Below are 20378 nucleotides of genomic sequence, written 5' to 3' on the forward strand. Positions count from 1 at the left end.
AAGTTCCCCTCTGTTACTGCTTTTTTTTGTGTGTCTTTTTATTTTGAATGGATGTTGGATTTTGTCAGATACTTTGCATCAATTAATAATGTGATTTTTCTTTAGCGTCTTATTATATATAGTGGATCACATTGATTTTTGTTTTGTTTTAATATTGAACCAGCCTTGCAAACCTGGAATAAATCCCACTTGTTCATGGTACATAATTATTTTTATTTATTGCTGAATTCTTATTTGTTAATGATTTGCGAAGGATTTTTGTGTTTATATATTCATGAGGGATATTTGTCTGGTCTATAGGTTTCTCTCTGTGGATTGTCTTTGTGTGGTTTGGTATTAGGATCATAGTTTCATAAGATGAGTTAAGCATTCCTTATCCGTATTCTGTAAGAGATTTTGTATAGAATTGGTGTTACTCTTTAAATGTTTGGAACTCTCCAGTGAAATCATCTGGCTCTCAAGATTTCTGTTTTGGAGTTTTCAAATTACAGATTCAATTTCTTTGATAGTTATAGAGCTATTCAGATTATTTCATATTGGTGAGTTATGGTAGTTTGTTTTTTTTAGGAATTGGCCCATTTCCTTTTAAGTTGCTAAATTTATGTATGTAGAGTTTGTGGGATTCCTTTATTCTTTTGGTGTCTGCGGGTCTGTATTGATATCTGTCGTTCTATTCCTAATATTGGCAATCTGTTACCTTTGCTCCTTTTTTTCTCTTGTCAATCTTGCCTAGAGTTTGTCATTTTTAGTGATCTTGATAAAGAAATGGCTTTTCACTTCATTGATTTTTTTATTTTCCTCTGTAGTTTTTCTGTCTTTAATTTCATTGATTTCTGCTGTTATCTTTATCTCCTTCTGTTTACTTAGGGTTTATTTTTCTCTTTTTCTATGTTCTTGAAGTGGGAGCATAGATTAGCAATTTGTGACTTTAAAATGCTGACTAGTACTCTTTTTTAAAAAAGTATTTTTTAATACTTATTTTTGAGAGAGAGAGAGAGAGGGAGGGAGGGGCAGAGAGAGAGGGAGTCACAGACTCCCAAGCAGGCTCCAGGCTCTGAGCTGTCTCAGGGCACGAACTCAGGAACTGCGAGATCATGACCTGAGCCGAAGTCAGTCACTTAACCGACTGAGCCACCCAGGTGCCCCTTTGACGAGTACTCTTAAATATTGTCATTCTCCAGTGCAGCTTATCTGTTAGCTGCTAATGTTACTTCTATGTATTCCTTAAAAAGCAGGGTCCTAGTTATATAGGTTATTAGCTGTTATTCCCCCCCCCCCCCCATTTAATAAGTTGCCAACTTGAATGGAGGAAGTATTCATATTATTCTAGTCTCAAATTCTAAGAACGTCACTTCTGGAAATTCAGGTTGTAGAATTACAGCTGAGTGTCCCTATGCCTGTTGGTTAAGAATTTAGAGCTGGAAAAGACCTTAGACTAGGGGTCAACAAAGTTCGGCCCTTGGGCCACATCTTGCTCTTCTGGCATCCTTTGTTTGGCTTCCTGGTGACTGACACAGCCCTGATTTGGCCTGCAAAGCCTGAAATCTTTACTGTGTGGCCCTTTATGGAACAAGTTTGCCCGCCCATGTCTTTAGACCATCTAAGTCCAGTGGCTTGCTTTAGAGCCATCTGGAAAAATATTCAAGCACTGATTCCCAGCAACCCCCCCCCCCACCCCACCCCCGTGGCCTTTCTCTCATCTGGAATCCATCATAGTACACACCCCTCTCAGTGTCCAGGGAGTTTTTGACTTGTGTCCTTTGTCTTTATCTCTGTGGCATTTATGGTTCCAGCACCTCCTGGGTGCTGAGTAATCTTGGAGGTCATTCTGGAGGGTGCCATCCTGAATGTTGACTTTGCTGAGTGTGCCCTGGCCAAAGCCGGGAGGAAGAGAAGGTGCCAGAGGAAGAGACGGTCCTGGGGTTGCCTCAGGAGCAGCTTTGATATAAGTGTAATTCTTTTGATAACATGAACTCCAAACTGCTTTATCTCTAGAAATACTGTTCATTGTTGATTTGCAGTCTGGCATGGAAGCTTGGGCATAAGCCCTAGAATTGTTTGTAGAAATATAACTGGGGGGCGCCTAGGTGGCTCAGTCGGATGAGTGTCTGACTTTGCCTCAGGTCATGATCTCAAACTGAAAAGTCACACTTACCAGTATCAAAAGGAGTATATATGGCTTCCAAAATGAATAAGATAAAAGCAAACACTCAAAAGGGAAAAACAAATTTAAAATTCATAAAACAAATTAAAAATATAAGGCAACATTAAAAATAGCATAAAAATATGACATTTATAATAAAAGTGTTAATGATCATGATAAATATAATGGAATCTACTCCCCTATTAAAAATTAAGATTCAGGGGAGCCTGGGTGGCTCAGTCAGTTAAGTGGCTGACTTCGGCTCAGGTCATGATCTGAGGGTCCGTGGGTTTGAGCCCCGCGTTAGCCTCTGTGCTGACAGCTCAGAGCCTGGAGCCTGCTTCGCGTTCTGTGTCTCCCTCTCTCTCTGCCCCTTCCCCTCCTAGTGCTCTCTCTCTCTCTCTCAAATATACATAAACATTAAAAAAATTAAAAGGAAATATAAATGGTTGATAAGACACTCTGCCCACCTAAAGTTAGTGGGAAGAGAGCTGGATATTCCTGGTACTGGGTAAGTGTTCCTGGATAGTAGAATTGGCAATCCCACAGTTAGTACTTTGGGGAAGAAATCTGGTTTTCCTTCTGGGTGGAGCTGAAGGAAAGCATTGCTGTCTGACCTTGGGCCAGCTTGTAACCCGTTTTCATCTCTGCTTTGTGAGATGAAGGGATGGTGGCAGGTGGCTCCTGGGACCTTTCCACTCCTCACAGTGGACTGTGGATGGCAGTTGTGAACTGAAGGTGAGGGCTGGTTATTTTTCTTGGTCCAGGCGCCTTAGATTAAATCTTCTCCTGTCCTCTAACGTCAGACTCTACAAGTCCCCTCTTGCCACCTTGCTCATCTGTTTTATGCTGCAGCTGGGTCTGGTTTCATCTCATTTTGGGGGCTTCTAACCGTTGGGTTGAGTGCGGCCCCCAGAGAGGGCTTTTTGTGGTCCTGGCCTCTTTGTGTCCTCTGCCTTGGTGGTCTTCTCTCTTCCACAGCTCTACCCTGAGTTTACTACTTCCTCTTCTCTGAAAACATGGACCTTGGACCTGTGCAGTCTGAGGCATGCCTTGTGTTGCTCAAATGATGCCTTCTGGGAGAGGTCAGGTGGCCAGATGTCCAGCATCTCATGACCACAAATCGTTCCATTCTCCCCATGTGAAAGCCAGGCTTTTGCATAATCTCCCCTTTCTGTGCCTTACTTGATAACTCTTGGTTAGCCTCCCATGTGGGCTAGGTCAGAATGTGGGCACTCTCTGGGGGTGCTTCCCTCTCTGTGCTCACTGAGGCTTGTGGGTTGTGGCTGATTTGAAGACTCTTTGTGGGGGAAACGGGTGTACCAGGAAGAAGAGGGTACAGTATTGGGTTCCAGAATAAAGAGGGGTTAGGATTGTGTCTCATAAATTATATTTTTATGAACCCTTCTTTAATTTCATAAGGAGATTAGTTCATAAGGCTCATGGAGAGACGTAGAATGAGGCTCTTGCCTCTTTCCAGTAGGTGTTGGGGGTGACGGGAAATGCCTCTTGAACTGCTCTCTTGCTTTCTTGCTCTCTTGCAGCCGGGAAGGGAAGGCAGGGCAATGAAATAATTAGCAACATATTTACAGTATGCCTAGTGTACTGTAATGTGAGTTTTAAGAAATAGTAGTTGTGGCCGGTACTGTAAACAGCCTCATGTGGGTTTCTTAATGCACATTTGTGTGAAAAGAGCTTGGGTGTCATTTCTGTGTTGTGTCGTATGGTTGTCAGTCTAATGTCCGTACTTTTTTTTCTTTCTTTCTGTAGCTAACTTTTCCTTGGTTTGGTTGTTCTCTGTGAACGTCAGAAACTGCTCGGAAAATAACCCCCCAAATTGTCATTTGTCCCTTTCTGTGTTTTGTGGCCCTACATCACTGCTATGATTTTTAAATTTAAAAGAATTTTTAAAATATTAATTTATTTTTGGGAGAGCGCAAGCAGGAGAGGGGCAGAGAGAGGGAGACAGGATCTGCGCTGACAGGCTGATGTGGGGCTCGACCTCGCGTGAGGTCGTGACCCGAGCCTAAGTCCTATGCTCAACCTCCTGAGCCACCCAGGTGCCCTAAGCATTTTTTTAATTGATGTGTAATTGATGTTAAGTATTAGATTTAGGTGTACAACATAATGATTTGATATTTGTATTATCTTGTGAAGATCACCACAGGAAGTCTAGTTAAGATCCGTCACCATATATAATTACCGGTTTTTCCCTCGTGATGAAAACTTTTAAGATCCACTCTTCCCAGCCACTTTCAAATACATGATGCACTGTTATTAGCTATAGTGGCCATGCCACACATAGCATGGAACTGAGGCACTGAGTGATTGAACTGAGGCACTGAGACTGGCCGCAGGTGTGTGTTCGTGGCATGAAAGCCATGTCTGCTGCTGGGACAGTGCCTGCACACACCAGCTGCTCAGATACTTGTTATTCGTTAATGGGTCGGGTGGATGGGTAGAGGAGACTGCCCCTTGGAGCCCCTTTAACCTGTGCCTAAGGCCTGGCTTATTTATGGTTGGTTGAAGGGGAACAGTCGACTTCTGGAACTTTCTGTTGCCTTGACTACTTCACAGTACCTGAGAATCTGAAAGTGCAGCTTGTGTGTTTGTATTTTTTGGGACAGGTTTATTGAGATGACTCTCTTGCCATACTGTTCCCCCATTTAAAATATTCACTTCAGTAGTTTTCAGCACATTGATTTGTGTGACCATCACCACATTTTAGAACATTTTCATCACCCCAGAAAGAAATGTGTAGCCCTTAGCCATCATCCCTATTCCTCCTAGCCTCTTGTTCCTCCCAGCCTCTGGCATGCGCTCATTTGCTTTTAATGTGTAGGGATATACCTTTTCTGGCTATGTCATATAAATGGACTCCTTCAATATGTGGTCCTTTGTGACTGATTTCTTTCACTTAGCATCATGTCATCCATGTTGTAGCGTATATCAATATTGCATTCCTTTTATGGCTGAATAATAGTTCATGGTATGGATATACCACATTTTGTTTATCCATTTATAGCTTGATGGACAATTGGGGTGTTTCCACTTTTTCATTATTATGAAACATGCTGCTCTGAACATTGCTGTCGTCTTGGGTTTTGTGTGAGATTAATCATCTTGCAGCTGTTGTAAAAAGAACTGGATGTGGGACTAGAAGACCAAGCCGTAAGATAGCCCAAGGAACCACATGCTTGACCTTCACTTTAATCCTTGGAAATTTATTAGGCTTCTGAATGTCTGAGAAGTCTCCTGATGCACAAGACCCTTTGTTAAAATTTAAAAATAAAAAAAAAAATGGGGGTGCCTGGATGACTCAGTTGGTTAAGCGACCAACTTGAGCTCAGGTCATGACCTTGTAGTTCATGGGTTTGAGCCCTGTGTCGGTCTCTGTACTGACAGCTCAGAGCCTGGAACCTGCTTTGGATTAAGTGTTGAGCTCTTTGCTTGTGAAATGTGAAGGTTTTCTCTCTATATCACTTGATTTCAGTAATCTGGGCTTGCTGCCTGTCAACACTGATTTTGTGATTACATGTAGCATATCCCAAGTGAGTTCAAAGATATTCTCACACCCTTAAATACTTGTGAGCATGCACTTGGGTGAGAGGGAGCCCATGAGGAATGCTGTGCTATTTTGTTATTCTCAGAGTGGTTATGCCAATGGTGGTGGTAACTCTGGAATAGATTTTTTTTTTTTATAAAGTAGGTTCACGCTCAGCTTGGGGCCCAACTCAGGGCTTGAACTCCCAACCCTGAGATCAAGACCTGAGCTGAGATCAGCAAGAGTCCAGATGCATAACTGAGCCACCCCAGATGCCCCTGGAATGGAGTTTTTTTTAATGTTTATTTATTTTTGAAAGGGGGAGAGACAGAGCATGAGCAGGGGAGGGGCAGAGAGAGAGGGAGACACACAGAATCCCAAGCCACACAGAATCCCAAGCTGGCTCCAGGCTCCACTGAGCTTGTCAGCACAGAGACTGACGCGGGGCTTGAACTCACAAACCACAAGATCATGACCTGAGCTGAAGTCGGATGTTTAACCGCCTGAGCCACCCAGGTGCCCCATGATTTTTTTAAACTTGATATAATTCATGTTGAGTAAATTTTGTGTATAGTTCTGAGTTTTGACCAATGCATACAGTCACGTAACCACCACCATTGTTGAGATTAGGACCTCTGAGTGGATTTTTATTTTATTTAATAAATGACTTTTATTTTTTTCAAAATTTATTTATTTATTTATTTTGATAGAGCAGGAGCTGGGGAGGGGCAGAGAGAGAGGGAGAGAGAGAATCCCAAGCCAGCTCAGTGCTGTCCGGTCTGACGTGGGGCTTGAACTCAGAAACCGTGAGATCATGACCTGAGCTGAAACCAAGAGACGCTTATACGATTGAGCCATCCAGGCACCCCTGAGTGGATTTTTAAAGCAGATACCTGAATGACTTCAAAGTGTGTTGGAATGCAGTTTGCCTTTTCTTCCACTTTAGGTTTAGGAGCCTATCAAGGTGACCTGAAAGCTGGTTTTGTGTGAAGGAAAACTGCACAACGCAAAACTGGCTCTTAGCTTCTCTGACATCAGATTCTCAGGTTTTGGGTAAAGGATGCCTGCGTTGATGCTTCTCCTTGCTGTGAGCTGCTGACTTCTCTGTTGCCACTGCCCACTAGTGGAGTACGGCTCTCAGAAAGGAGGAGGGGGGTCGGGGTGGCCCCTGACCTGAGCATAAAGGGGAAGTGGGATGGGGAGACAGACCCAGTGGGATCAGAGAGTCAAGTGAAATAAGACACGGGGCTCTGGAGGTACCAGGGTCTGTGCAGTAGGGGCAAACTGGAAGGAGGCCGGACGTTGGGCTCCACCACTTGGGTATGGTGCGATGATGGGAGTAATCCACCCCTTGGCTATGAAGTAGCTTGAACCATTGTGAGGGAGAGCTAGGAAGCAAAGAAATGGGGGACGGAGGCTTGATGGGGACGTGTGGAATTTCCAGCCCTCATAATTAAAGATATGTTTGGCAAGAATAGAAATTTGTCTCCTAATTTCACTAGCCAGATGCTGCTTGAATGTGAGCGAATTCACTCATTCCAAACCCCTGACTTTGCAGAGGTGGCCCCTGGGGCTCTGGCCCATGGCCGGGCAGGCTGATGGCCCTGCACAAGAGGTGACTGACACACACCCTATGTCCTGAGTTTTCTTTACTTAAGTTTCTGAAGTTGAAAAGGACTTAAAGATGCAAAGTTGGGTCTGCAGGTGCAGAGAGAACCTGCAGATTTTTTTTTTCTGGGTGTATGACAATTGCTTCTTCCCTCAGGGCATCCTCTGCTGGAATTCATCTTGTTAAGGGGGTTACAGTATCTTGACCATTACTTAAAATGGAAGAAAGAAGTGAGAATATGTATGACTGAAGCATGTTTTCCCCTCTTGATGCCAGGGTGCTGGGTATCTTAGGTTTTTACTCAGCACGAATCCCTTACTCAATGTTTTGGGCTTGTAAGCTGGGTGGGTGCAGCTGATCTACTGAACTTCTGTGACTGGGGCTGCCCACCTAGTGGAGCAATGATTAAATGGCAGTACTAGACCAGGAGGGATGGAGGGAATGAACACTGGTGTCAGGTTCCCTGCAGGAAACCTGCAAAGTGGTGTCCGCATCTTATGGTTGAGGAAGTGAGGTATGTGAGGGGTGCCTGGCCAGTGAGCTTGGATGGGCAGAGAGGTTGTGGTGGGGGATTTGTGGGAAAAGTTTCAAGGGGAGCTTCCTGGGGGATTTTAAGTGGCAAGGGTATTAACATCTAGTGGGGGTGGAGTAGAGAAGTCCAAGCCCATTTTCAGACTTGACTGGGACAGTGTGGCGAGCATTTAGGCAGGAGGTACCTTCCAGCTGGATATATGCATTTGGGATTCAGCCATCTGGAGCCGATAGTCACAGTCAGAGCTCTCCAGGAGTGAATCTCTGGGAGAAAATGAGGCAGGAAGATGAAATGTGGGCCTTCATTCCCTGCTCTTCTCCCCTCACCCCCCTCTTCCCTTCCTTTCTCTCTTCCCTTCCTTTCTTTTGATAGTGGTGTATGTAATTTGGATCAGACCTCTAAGTTGATTTTTTTTTAAAGTTATGGTTGAATAAACTTAAAGTGGGCAGTGGTCTGGAAACGGGGGCATTGAGTTGTCTAGTTGACAAATGACATATTTTGCCCTGGGACAGGTCTTTGTGTTGCTGAGCAGTTTGGAAGGCTGAGTGGTATACTAGTTGCACATCATTCTTGCCTGGCCAGAGTTTTTTTAAGAACTTCTGCCAAACGACATTTTATTAGCCTAGTTTGGATTACCATGCCTACTTGAAAGCTGTGTGATTATATCTCTTAGCATTTGAATCTACTTTCAAATTCTCTGGTTTGTAGGCATTTATGACATTGCAGTCTTTGTGTTCCCAAATTTGGATATGCTCTGACCCCAGGCTCAGTTTTACTGGTAGTTCTCAAGGGATTGTATTGCCCACTCCACTTCTGCCCCTGGGCAATGATGGTGTGGAGTCTTTTAAAAAAATTTTATTTATTTTTATTTATTTTTTAAAGTATTTATTTTGAGAGAGAGAGTGAGCACACGAGTGAGCATGTAAGCAGGGGAGAGGCAGAGAGAGAGGGAGAGAGAATCCCAAGCAGGCTCTGCTGTCAGCACAGACCCCTATGTGGGGCTCTATCACACAAACCGTGAGATTATGACCTGAGCCAAAATCAAGAGTCGGTTGCTTAACCAACTGAGCCGTCTAGGCGTCCCTGTTTTTTTACTTTTTAAAGTTTATTTATTTGTTTATTTTTGACAGAGGGAGAGAGAGCATGCATGCACACAGGAGGGGCAGAAAGAGAGGGAGACAGAATCCCAAGCAGGCACCACACTGTCAGCACAGAGCCTGATGCGGGGCTCAATCACACAGAGAGTGCCCTCCCTGAGCCAAAATCAAGAGTTGGTCACTCAACTGACTGAGCCACCCAGGCGCCCCCTTAAAATTTTTTTTTTTTTTTAACAAAGGGGGGGTACTACCCACATGTAGTGTGTATGACTGGGATTGCCAAGGTCCTGTGAGGCACAAGACAGTCCTTCACACCATATGTTGTCATCACCAATTGAGGAGCCCTGATATAGCCAAATATATTTTGTTCGGTCGTGTTACATGTTTCTTACTAGATGGGTATGAAAGGTTGAAATTGGATAATAACTGCAGAGCATTTTCTGGGGCATGTCCTAGGCTACCTGTGGCTATAGTTAGTAAGGAGTTTGGGTTTTTGTCAGACTTTGTTCAACATTTTCTATAACCTTTTTGTGACTCGAGTGTAATTAGTTTGGAAATAGTGGGGATTTCTTGTTCATTCTTGTTATCTAGTGGTTTAGATCAGTGGTTCTCAACCATGGCTGTGCATTGGAATTTCCCAGGGAGCTTTGAAAAATACTGATGCCTGAGTGCCACCCCCAGACTTTTATTTGATTGGTCTAGGATGTGACATACCGGTTTTTAAAACTCTCCAGGTGATGATAATGTACTGCTAGGATTGAAAATCACTGATTTAGAAGTTATAGAAACTCTGCAAGGATATAGCAATATGGATGATTAATTTAGCTAACTGAAATAAATTCATTTCCCCGCAAGACATTTATTGAACACCTGAGGTTAAGATGACCAAGCTAGCCATATCATTAAACCTAGCAGAGCTCAGGTCTTTGGCTTCATTTTATTTTATTCATTTATTTTGTAATTAAAAAAAAAAGAGTGCGAGGGAGAGATAGCAAGCAGGGGACAGGGGAAAGGGAAGGAGAGAGAATCTTAAGCAGGCTCCCTGCTTAGTGTGGAGCCCACCTTGGCGCTCGATCCCATGACCCAGGGATCATGACCTGAGCCGAAATCAAGAGTTGGACACCCAACTGACTGAGCCACCCTGGCACCTCATGGCTTTGTTTTCATTTGAAAACCTTGGTTCTGGGAAAGAGTTGCTGGGCATTTGCTTCAGCTCTGGCTCCCCTTTCTCAGTCTTCTCCAAGGACTGTGAGTGATGTGGATGACAAGAGAGGAGAGGGCAGGAGGATAGTGCAGAAAAGCACAGTCCCTGTATCCTTGGCAGGGCTGGCACGTTCTTTGCCCACAAGGGACCAGGCGGTGGTGACAGCCAGGAAGAACATTCAGACCTGGCATATTTGTGTTGAATTGAGGGGCAAGCCCACAGTACAGAAATAAGTAACACTCTCAATTGGGTTTCTTTCATAATGTGTTTTTCTTCTGTTTGAAACCTGGCTGAATGGGGGGCCTCCATTAGCCCCCTCAGTGCCTTTCTGCCAGTGCCAGTTAGAAAAGGGGGATGGTTACCATGCTGGGTTTGGCCAGCAGACAAGGGTTTTAGGTGTATCAAAGATCCCCCTTTCCTTGGCCCAAGGGATAGATTTTGCCCTGGCTCAGCCTTGGAGCTGAGGTCTTCATTCACTGTACAGCCTGGCCAGTGATAGGGTGGCCCTGTCTAGATTGTCCCCTTCACTGGCATGAGGGATTTGTGTTCTGTTTTCTAATGTGCCAGCAGGACCCAGTCTTGAGGCCATTTACCAGGAGTGATGATTTGTTTTATACACTTTCAAAACAGAAAACATCTGTTCTAGCCGAGGAGGGATTGAATAATGACATAGTGGTTTTCCTATTCAGGGCAAGTACTGCTTGGGGTATGTGGGACTCGGGCACGCTGGGCATACTTGTCTTTACCGCCCTGCAGCTCAGTCACTTCCATGGTGGCTTGACCCCACCAGGCTTCAGTGACAAACACACTGAACAAGGTCAGTTCTTTTTTATGAAGTTTGAAATCAGAATTTTTTTAGGGGGTGGATTTCTGTCTTAAAACCAAATATAATTCAGCAGATAAAATTCAGGCTTCCCCCTTTTAATTTCCTGAAACCAATTTCAGAATAGCGAAGCCAGCTATTTTCTGCCAAATGAGTTTCCCAAAGGCATAGTTCTGTGGGAATGAGCTAGACTAATGAGACATGAGGTCACCACTCGTGTTGGTTGATGCTTATGCTGTGGGTGTGGTGTGCATTTTGCTCCAGTAGTCTTTCCCTGATGGGGGGCTTTTCCCTAGAAGCAGCCTCCCTTCATTTGCCCGTCATAGGGGTTGGCCACCCTGACATTATCTGGCTCCATAAACTATCCTGCTCTCTCTCACTGTGTACCCTGCTCTCTCTCACTGTGTACCCTGCTCTCTCTCACTGTGTCCCTTCTGGGTGCTGCCTTCTCAAAGGAGGAGAGCCCTTCCTTGTGCATGAACCCCAACTGGTTTTTATGAGCAATTTGAAGTCCCTTTGCTTTCTCACTTCCTCTCACCATTGCTGGTACCACACAGGCCTCTAGGTTGTGACCTGCTTGTCTCTACCTGCTCCTGTTTGGGCGCTTGGGGGTGCACACTTATAATAGTTTTATTTTAAATGTTGACCGTGAGTTTTAGTTGTGCTATCCTAATATCTCTGTCTCTGGGGATTTGTAAGATTAAAAAATGATGCCTTCACTGCCATTTTTGCTATGCTATTTGCTGTTTTTTAAAGTTTATTTCTTTTGAGAGAGAGAGAGAGGATGAGCAGAAGAGGGGCAGAGAGGGGTGGACAGAGGATCCGAAGTGGTCTCTGTGCTGACAGCAGAGAGCCTGACACGGGAGTCAAACTCCTCAACCGCAAGATCATGATCTGAGTGGAAGTCAGAGGCTTAACTGACAGAGCCACCCAGGCGCCCCACTATTGTTTGTTAAGTGATGTTAAAAATATGAATTTTGGTGGGTGTATTAGTCCTCCGGAGCTGCCGTAACAAAGTGCTACAAATTGGATGGCTTAAAACAACGGAAACCTATTCTCTCCCAGTTTTGGAGGCCAGAAATCCAAAACAATTGTTGGCAGGGCTGTGGTCCCTTCTAAAGGTTCTAGGGGAGAGTTCTTGCTTACCTCTTCCAGCTTCTCATGGCTCTTCCATGTTCTCAGCCTGTGGCTATTACCAATTCAGTCTCTACTTTGTCTTTCTGTCACCTACTCCTGTGTCTCCTTTTCTGTCATAAGGGCACTTGTCATTGGATTTAGGGCCCACCTGGATAATCCAAGATGATCTCCTTTCTAGATCCATAATTACATCTGCAAAACCCTTTTTCCAAATCAGGTCACATTTCCAGGGTCTGGAGGTTAGTATGTGGACATATCCTTGGGGGGGGGGGCACCATTCCACCCACTACAGGTGGGGGGGGGGCAGGTGAAATCAGGTTTTTAAGGGGCAACTGACTTACATTTTTTAAAAAAGTCTGTGCCGGCCAGAATAAGACATGTCTGCTGTCCAATTTGGCCTCTGACCCCATTTGTGGTCTTCATTTACTATGCTCTGGAAGGTCTTCAGAACATAGTTCCAGACATCACTGGAGATAGATTCTATGTAGAGTGAAAAAAATACTAACTTCTAGTCTAGGTTTTGGCACTAGTTTATGGAAGGAATTCTAGTGTAATTTTCTTGTGAAACCACACTGTGGTCAGCTGTGAATCTTTCTGTTTTTTCTTTTGCCTTGGTTCAGGTCACAGACCCACTTTTCATTTTGACGCTTTGCCGCCTCCGCTATTTTATGTGGAAAAAGCACCAGCCTGTGCAGGGCTCATGGGCCAGTACAGAGTAATTCCTTTAGTCTCATCTCGGTTTTTTATCTTACCCTTCTCAGAAAATGACTGCTTAGCATGTAGAACTAGAAGAGAAAAAACGGCATTTTGCCTTTCCTCTCAGTCTCATAATGTTGTATATTCTTGAAGATTCTGGCTTCAAGTGAGTCTTCAGAGATTAATGCAATTTCTGTAACCTTGATTGAGCTCCATTTTGGAGGTGGGTGGGTGGGAGGGGGAAGAGTGGCTTCTGGCCAAGGAGGGGTTCACACTGCATAGCAGGTTGTCCCATATGGAGTTGTTCAGTTTCTACCATATAGAAATATGTTACTGAGTGGCCCTGTTTGATTTATGTTTTTCAAATTATAATAGCAACCCATCCTTACTGTGAGACATCTGGAACATAGAACCAAAAGTTTAGAAGTCATTTACAATACCCATCAACAGAGGATGGAATCCCCTTTCTAGCACTGTATATTCTCATTAATTTACCCTAAAGTAGAAGCTCCTTTATTTGCATATCTTTGATTTCTGGTTTAGGCTAAATACTTTGTTGTGCCATCTCTAGTTGGCTGAATACATGTCTGCATCCTCAGCACAATTATTTTGTGGGTTTTTATGGTGTCTTTATTGTGTTACCTGGTAATCTGTGTAGTGTCTCCTCATGGAGTTGACACAGCTCATGACAAAAGGGATAGGTGAGACTGGCAACTCTGTTCAGGTTTTCTCAGAAAGTTCGGTCGTCAAACTGCCTCATTGGCTTTCCTCTGGAATGTACTTCATCCTGACCACCTTGCCTTCTCTCCCTTGTTCTCTAGCTGATGGTGAGACCATTCTAAAAGGCCTCCAGTCCATTTTCCAGGAGCAAGGGATGACGGAGTCGGTGCATACCTGGCAAGACCATGGTTATTTAGCGACCTACATAAACAAAAACGGCAGGTGAGGTGTCCTTGAGTGCTGCTCTTCAGATCTGAGTACTTCAGTTGGGGGTGGGGGGTGGAGGGTGGGGGCAAAGGGCAGTGGTGGGGTGGTGTCCAGGTATTTTTATTTCCTCCTGTGACACCTTGTAGGAGGGAGCTAGAATTCAGTGCTTCGCAGCCCTAACTGCACAGTAGACTCGCCTGGGAGCGCTTTCACAAGATGCCATTACCCCAGTCATTCTCCCAGAGATTGAGGCCACTGGGCATCAGTATTTTTCCAAACTCCCCTGCCTAGATGATTCTGCTGTGTGGCCAGGACCCAAAACCCCCCTGGGCAGCATAAGCACTGTGAACTGGCAGGCCATGATTCAGACTTGGTTAAAAGATTCCTGGGCCCCACTCCAAGAATTTCTGATGCAGTATACTGCTCTGGGGCAGCACCCTAAATAGCATTTCCAGCAAGCTCCCAGGGCGTGCTGGTGGTGCTGGTCGGCAGACCCCACTGTGAATCTCACTGCGATTAGCACGGTTATAAGTTATTATCAATTAATGCAGACCATGGTCAAATGCAGGATGAGAATGTCTGCAAGAAGGTTGACAGGAAGATGAGGAGATCCAAGATTTCAAGTTTTTTTTTTTTTCTTAAGACTTTATAGACTATCTAGACTTTACATAATCAGTATGTAGATGAAAGCCAGTATGTTCTGGGAGTTGGAAAGGAAACCTAAATTAAGAACTGACCGATAAGAAGCTGCCAGTGCGTTGAGCTCTTTGTGCTCTCCTAAGTCTAGGTTTGTATTCTATCTAGTCTGGTTTAGCGTGGAAACTAGTAAGATTCTTAGTGATTTGCACTATTAATTTAAAACATTAATTTTTTTTTAATGTTTATTATTTATTTTTGAGAGAGAGAGAGACAGAGCGCAAGCGGGGCAGGGTCAGAGAGAGAGGGAGACACAGAATCTGAAGTAGGCTCCAGGCTCCGAGCTGTCAGCACAGAGTCTGATGCGGGGCTCGAACCTATGAACTGTGAGATCATGACCTGAGCCAAAGTCGGACGCTTAACCAACTGAGCCACCCAGGTGCCCCTGCCCTGTTAATTTTAAAATGTGAACTCCTGGGTATTTTCAGTGACTTTAATTCCATTCCCCCAAGGTACAAAGTACTAGAATTCCACATGGTTTCATTAATGTCCCATATTCTCTCACTTGTTTTTCTATTAAAAGAAAAAATAACCACCCCCATGCTCTTACAGAGGTCCAGAAGGCAATGCTGGAAGATGAGGGAAACTTCTTAGCATGCCCCCCTGCCCCGCCCTTTCATTATTCTCTGTATAAGTCAACATGGTCCACCCCATGGGGGTAATGGACTTCCCTCTCTTGATGCCTCTCAAAGACTTCCCAGCTCCTCTCTCCCCAAGCCCAGATATGTATTTCTAACTATGTAGCAAATCTCCATGTATGTGTTTAGCAGATACCTCAGATGTATCTAAAATAATTTTTTCCTCAAGGAAGATGTTGATTTGACCCCAAATCAACATCACCACCAAACTCTCCTGCCTCCCCTGGTCCATGCTCTGACCCAGTTAACAGCACGTTCCCTGGAAGTAGAGGTTTGCAGCTGTCCTTGATCCTTCCAGCTCCTGCAGGTTTGCATTCAGTCCCTCTCTGTCCTGGCCTCTTTTCTCCACCTTCCTGCCATGGTCTCTTGCTGTCCTGGGTATGGGCCATCCTTTGGGAACCACAACAAATTGAGCCATGTCACCCTGCCACCCCCGGAGGCTACTTCTCCACTGTAGGTGAAGCCTTGAATCTCATAACAGTCTCCTAACTGCCTTTGCAGCCAGGCCCTGCCTACTTCTGTACCTCATTTCTTGAATCTTGTACCATATACACCAATTCCAGTTGTCTAGGGAGTCTAGAATTCTTCCTGGAAGGGAATTTTGAGTGACAAGAGCTGTTTGCTTCTGAAAGCAGAAAAAATGAGAATTAACATGGTTATTTTAAATGTTTTTACTTAGAGAGCCCGCAAGCAGGGGAGGGGCATAGAGAGAGGGAGACAGAGGGTCTGAAGCAGGCTGTGCTGATAGCAGAAAGCCCCGTGTGGGGCTTGAACTCAAACCTTGAGATCATGACCTGAGCTGGTCAGATGCCTAACCATCTGAGCCACCAAGGCTCCCCAACTTGCTTTGTTTAAAAACTTATTTTCCACATTGGTCTTCCTCTTCTTTTGCTTGGTCAACTGGGACTCATCCCTGTGGTTCCTGTCCTGAAACCTCACTTCTCCCGCCCAGGCATGGATTGGTGGGGGGGGGGGGGGGGGGGGGTTGGCAGGCCACCAGGCTCAGGGGGGACAGCACCCGCTTCTGGCTTGACTTCTGGCTAATGGCCACATTGTGATGCTGACGTCCTGATCCTCAACCACCTTTTTACATGTTTTCCACCCCGCGGGGCCCCCGCCCCACAAATTTTCCTCTCTATTTCTTTCTGTTTTTAATGGTTGAGTTTGTTACTAGACCTTAACTTCCCGCATTGTCTGTGTTCCCGTGTTTCTGCAGTTCTCTGGCAGAGGACTCAGCTAGAATCAATCAGGTAGTTAAAAGTGATGCTTTTCTACCCTTCCCCCATCCCCAGCCCCTGTCCTTTGTGCTGCTGGTGGTGGAGTGGCAAGGAAAGATGATTAGCTACATTCAGATGTAATTGATTTGTGCTTTCCTGGGCCTGAACTTGATTTTGGGGCTGAAGGTAAAATTAACTAGTAGTATTTATTTTTTTAATCTAAGCACACTGCCGGTATTCTCTGAACAGAATTCTTCTAATTTAGTGTGTTTCAAATGTTTCTTTAACCACAACTTATGCTAGGAAGTAATTTTATGTCATAACCCTGTACATATTCCTCTGTGTCTATGCAGTACAGATATACGTGTATGATTGAAACACGTTTTTTGAAGTTTTTCCAAATAATTAACTTCTATTAGATGTGATACACTCTGACATTTTAAGAGAAATGTGCAGATTCACCAAATTAGGGGTCAGAAAGCTTTTTTGTAAGAAGCCACATAAGTGTCTGTCACATTCTCTCTCTCTTTTTTAAACAACTCTTTAAAAAATGTAAAAACCATTCTTAGACTGCAGGCTTTGCAAAACAGCTTGCAGGCTGGATCTGGTTTGCAGTATAGGGCTGGGGTGTGCCAATCCACAACTAAGTCAGTTTAACCACCACCTGCTTACAGTCAGAAAAACACGGCTCTGGTTTGAACTCTCTGAAGGTTAATTGGGAGGACCCACTTGCCCTTTCCTACCCTCCCTTCATCTTAAGGCCATGGTTACTAAACCTGGCCCAATCATGTGCCAGGGAACCTTCTTAAAAAGCAGGTTCACAGGGGCTTCTGGCTGGCACAGATGGTAGAGCATGCGACTCTTGATTTCAGGATCGTGTGTTTGAGTCCCACTTTGGGGGTACAATTTACTTTGGGGAAAAAAAAATCAGGTTCACAGAACTTGCTACTGAATCACTTTCTGGGCCCAAGAACCTGTTAACGTGCAAACGTTAGCATGTGTTGATTCCATCTAAATCTTCCCTGATAGATGGCTCCCTCACCCCCAAGAAGAGGCTCTCCTAAGAAACCAAAAGGGTTAACTATGTAATTTAGGGGAAAAAAGCAATGGTCTTTCCTTTTAATTGGGTGGGTTGGTGTCTTTTTCTTGGGAATGCCATGATACAATTCCTAACCTTAAAATTATACTTTCCTTTGTAGTTTTGCCAATTTGAGAATTTACCCACATGGACTGGTGTTATTGGACCTTCAGAGTTATGATGGTGATTCACAAGGCCAAGAAGTTGACAGTGTTGGTTTTTCACTTTTATTGACTTTTTATTTACTTCGATGTAATTAATAAGTATTAGAGGATCATTAAATGTCTATTTTAATGGTAAAGTTATTTTACTTAATTGCTGACATCCCAGTTGACTTTAAACTTTCCTCCCTCCAGATCAATGATTTTAGAAGAAAAATAGTTGTTCCTCAGTTATTGTTAGGAACCTGGCTTGTCATCATTCCCTTGACTGCTTGAATACTGAGTAATTTTACTTGTTGCCACTGGATGGAACGTACACCTTTAAGCAGGATGTTCTATGTGCCTTATCCTTCTGCTCTCCCCTTCCCTGTTATTTCACTAAGTCCCTGTGACTTAGACTGAGGTTGGGTCAGCACCATGAGGCCTGGTTGGTGTGGTGTGTGGAACTGGGCCAGGTCTGGAGGCTGCTGAAGGGATGGGGGAGGACAGGAGTAAAAGCACAGGTCTGTCACCACGGCCTCAGCCTCCTGGTCTGTAACTTCGGTGTACCTCTTAGCCTGTTCTGTAAGCCCATTGACTTCTTTTCTTTTAATTGTAGCTTCTGAACAAAGTAGAAGAAAGAATGAAAGAATTGAGTCGGGACAGTACTGGACGGGTGAAGCGGTAAGTTCACTTCTGAATGTCGGGTAAGATCATCGGAATGGTTGTGTTGTCCCCGAGTACGGGCTGCTTTTGGCAACATGATAGCCTGAGCTAGCGGGTGCCTCACACCCAAACAAGACAAGGTAGAAAGGAGATAGGGAGTGAGTCTCAGGAGCTGGAACTGTATAAAGCAGAGAGCTGATGGGGCTTCCATCTCAGTCACAGGGGAGTTAGAAAACTTCCCAACCTGGTCCAGTAAAGTGAAAACGCGCTCTCTCTGCTCAGAACTCTGCGCTCTCAAGTGGAATTCAGTTCTAAGATTCAGGACAAGATGAGGTGACAGAAAATTTGCCTCACAGCTTTCAAGTAAGGTAACTGCAAGATAGGAAGAATTCAGAGGCCACCCACTTTGAGCAGCCACAGGTCAGTTCTTTTGAAATGGTAATGAAGACAGTTTTTGGCTGTTTAAACTTAAGTTAATAAAAATAGTTCCATTCCTCTCCTCTCACTAGTCTCCTGTTAGTAGCTAATGGCTAGTGACTATCATAGTGCACAGCACAGATAAGGAACATTTCTGTCCCTACCGAAAGTTCTCTTGAACAGTGTAGAGGTATTTGTCCGTGATGTCAATTGTTAAAAGAGCTTTGATAGAAATAACAGTTTTGACATTTGTTGGAATGGACAGAGTCTCGGGTGGGTCCTGGGAATTAAGAATAGAAGTGAATCATGGATGCCCAGCAGGTAATTCTCAGCAGTTTGCTCTTCCCTGCCTGGGTGGCTCCTTATCAGGCCCCAGGAGTAGGAGGCTGGCCCATTACTCACAACAGCAAACACACTGTACCAGGGTTGCACCATCACTGATGGAAGCGACCAGAATACAGATTTCCCTAGTTGACAGCACTTTCTAGAAGAGGGAATTCATTTTGGCAAGACTTAGGATGTGTAAGGACTGAATTGCTCAGCATGCTGAGTTCCTCAGCCCATAGGAAAGCTCCAGGGCTGATGTAAGCTTAACCAGAAAGTTGTTTGATCTCTGGTAAGGTAGAAAGCAGGGAACTGCCAGTAAACCGAGTGTAACAGTCCACAAGTTGCCCACTTTGTTGAAATCTGCCAGAGTACCTAGATTTGTGTATCCCGCCTAAGTTCAGTGTATGCATCTGCAGCTATATTTCCCTCTTTCCTATCCTTAAAAATATGTTCACACACACACGCTTGTGGATTTTCCATCTTTCCCTGCTTACACCATTTTCATATCTGCACCAGCTTGCTTTCAGCAGGTTCCCACTGTGTTATAAAATGTGTTAACTCCATGATAATGAATTTGCCAACATCAAAATGCCTCTGATTTTTATTGGTCTTTTATTGGGGTTGTTTTTAGGAGTGAGTAAATAGATGGAATGCGTTTGTGGTTTTCGGCATTCATGACAAGTCTGATTCTTTTTGGTAGAGGAGTTTTGAGAGTGGAGTTAAGCTTCATATTTTCAATTCAAAATACAGACTTTGCTTTTGCTTGTTGCTGCTCTTAAATCTTTTCATAAAACCGGGGTGGGGGGGTCAAGAAGTTATTGGGAATATTTGGTGGTAGGCTTTTTGTTATTGGCCTCAAAAGGACAAGGATGGTGCCACTTTTCTCTTTGGGGAATGACATGGTTAGAAATTCAGTCATTGGGGCGCCTGGGTGGCTCAGTCGGTTAAGTGTCCGACTTCAGCTCAGGTCATGATCTCGCGGTCCGTGAGTTCGAGCCCCACGTCGGGCTCTGTGCTGACAGCTCAGAGCCTGGAGCCTGTTTCGGATTCTGTGTCTCCCTCTCTCTCTGACCCTTTCCTGTTCATGCTGTCTCTCTGTCTCAAAAAAATCAATAAACGTTAAAAAAAAAAAAAATCAGTCATTAACAGGTAACTCAGTAACATCTGAAATTATTGTTCCCCTGTGGCTGATGACTTAAATCTGAATTTTCAACTAAGAAGCCATGGGATGTATTAGAGAATTTATTTTCATATTGTTTTTCTTTTTTTTTTAACGTTTTATTTATTTTTGAGACAGAGAGAGACAGAGCATGAACGAGGGAGGGGCAGAGAGAGAGGGAGACACAGAATCCGAAACAGGCTCCAGGCTCTGAGCTGTCAGCACAGAGCCCGACGCGGGGCTCGAACTCACGGACCGCGAGATCATGACCTGAGCTGAAGTTGGACGCTTAACCGACTGAGCCACCCAGGTGCCCCTCATATTGTTT

General features: G+C 44.4%; 1 protein-coding gene across 1 annotated transcript in view; it reads left to right on the forward strand.

Annotated features, from left to right (window-relative positions):
• Positions 1–20378, forward strand: part of SMS (spermine synthase) — a 53945-nt gene that overhangs the window by 10206 nt on the left and 23361 nt on the right. The window contains exons 2-4 of the mRNA XM_042973923.1: positions 13607–13727; positions 17463–17553; positions 18101–18165. Coding sequence (XP_042829857.1) covers positions 13607–13727; positions 17463–17553; positions 18101–18165 — 277 coding nt within the window. The remainder of the gene's footprint in view (positions 1–13606; positions 13728–17462; positions 17554–18100; positions 18166–20378) is intronic.

The sequence above is a fragment of the Panthera tigris genome, chromosome X, assembly GCF_018350195.1.
Source record: "Panthera tigris isolate Pti1 chromosome X, P.tigris_Pti1_mat1.1, whole genome shotgun sequence".
In the NCBI taxonomy this organism is placed as follows: domain Eukaryota; kingdom Metazoa; phylum Chordata; class Mammalia; order Carnivora; family Felidae; genus Panthera; species Panthera tigris.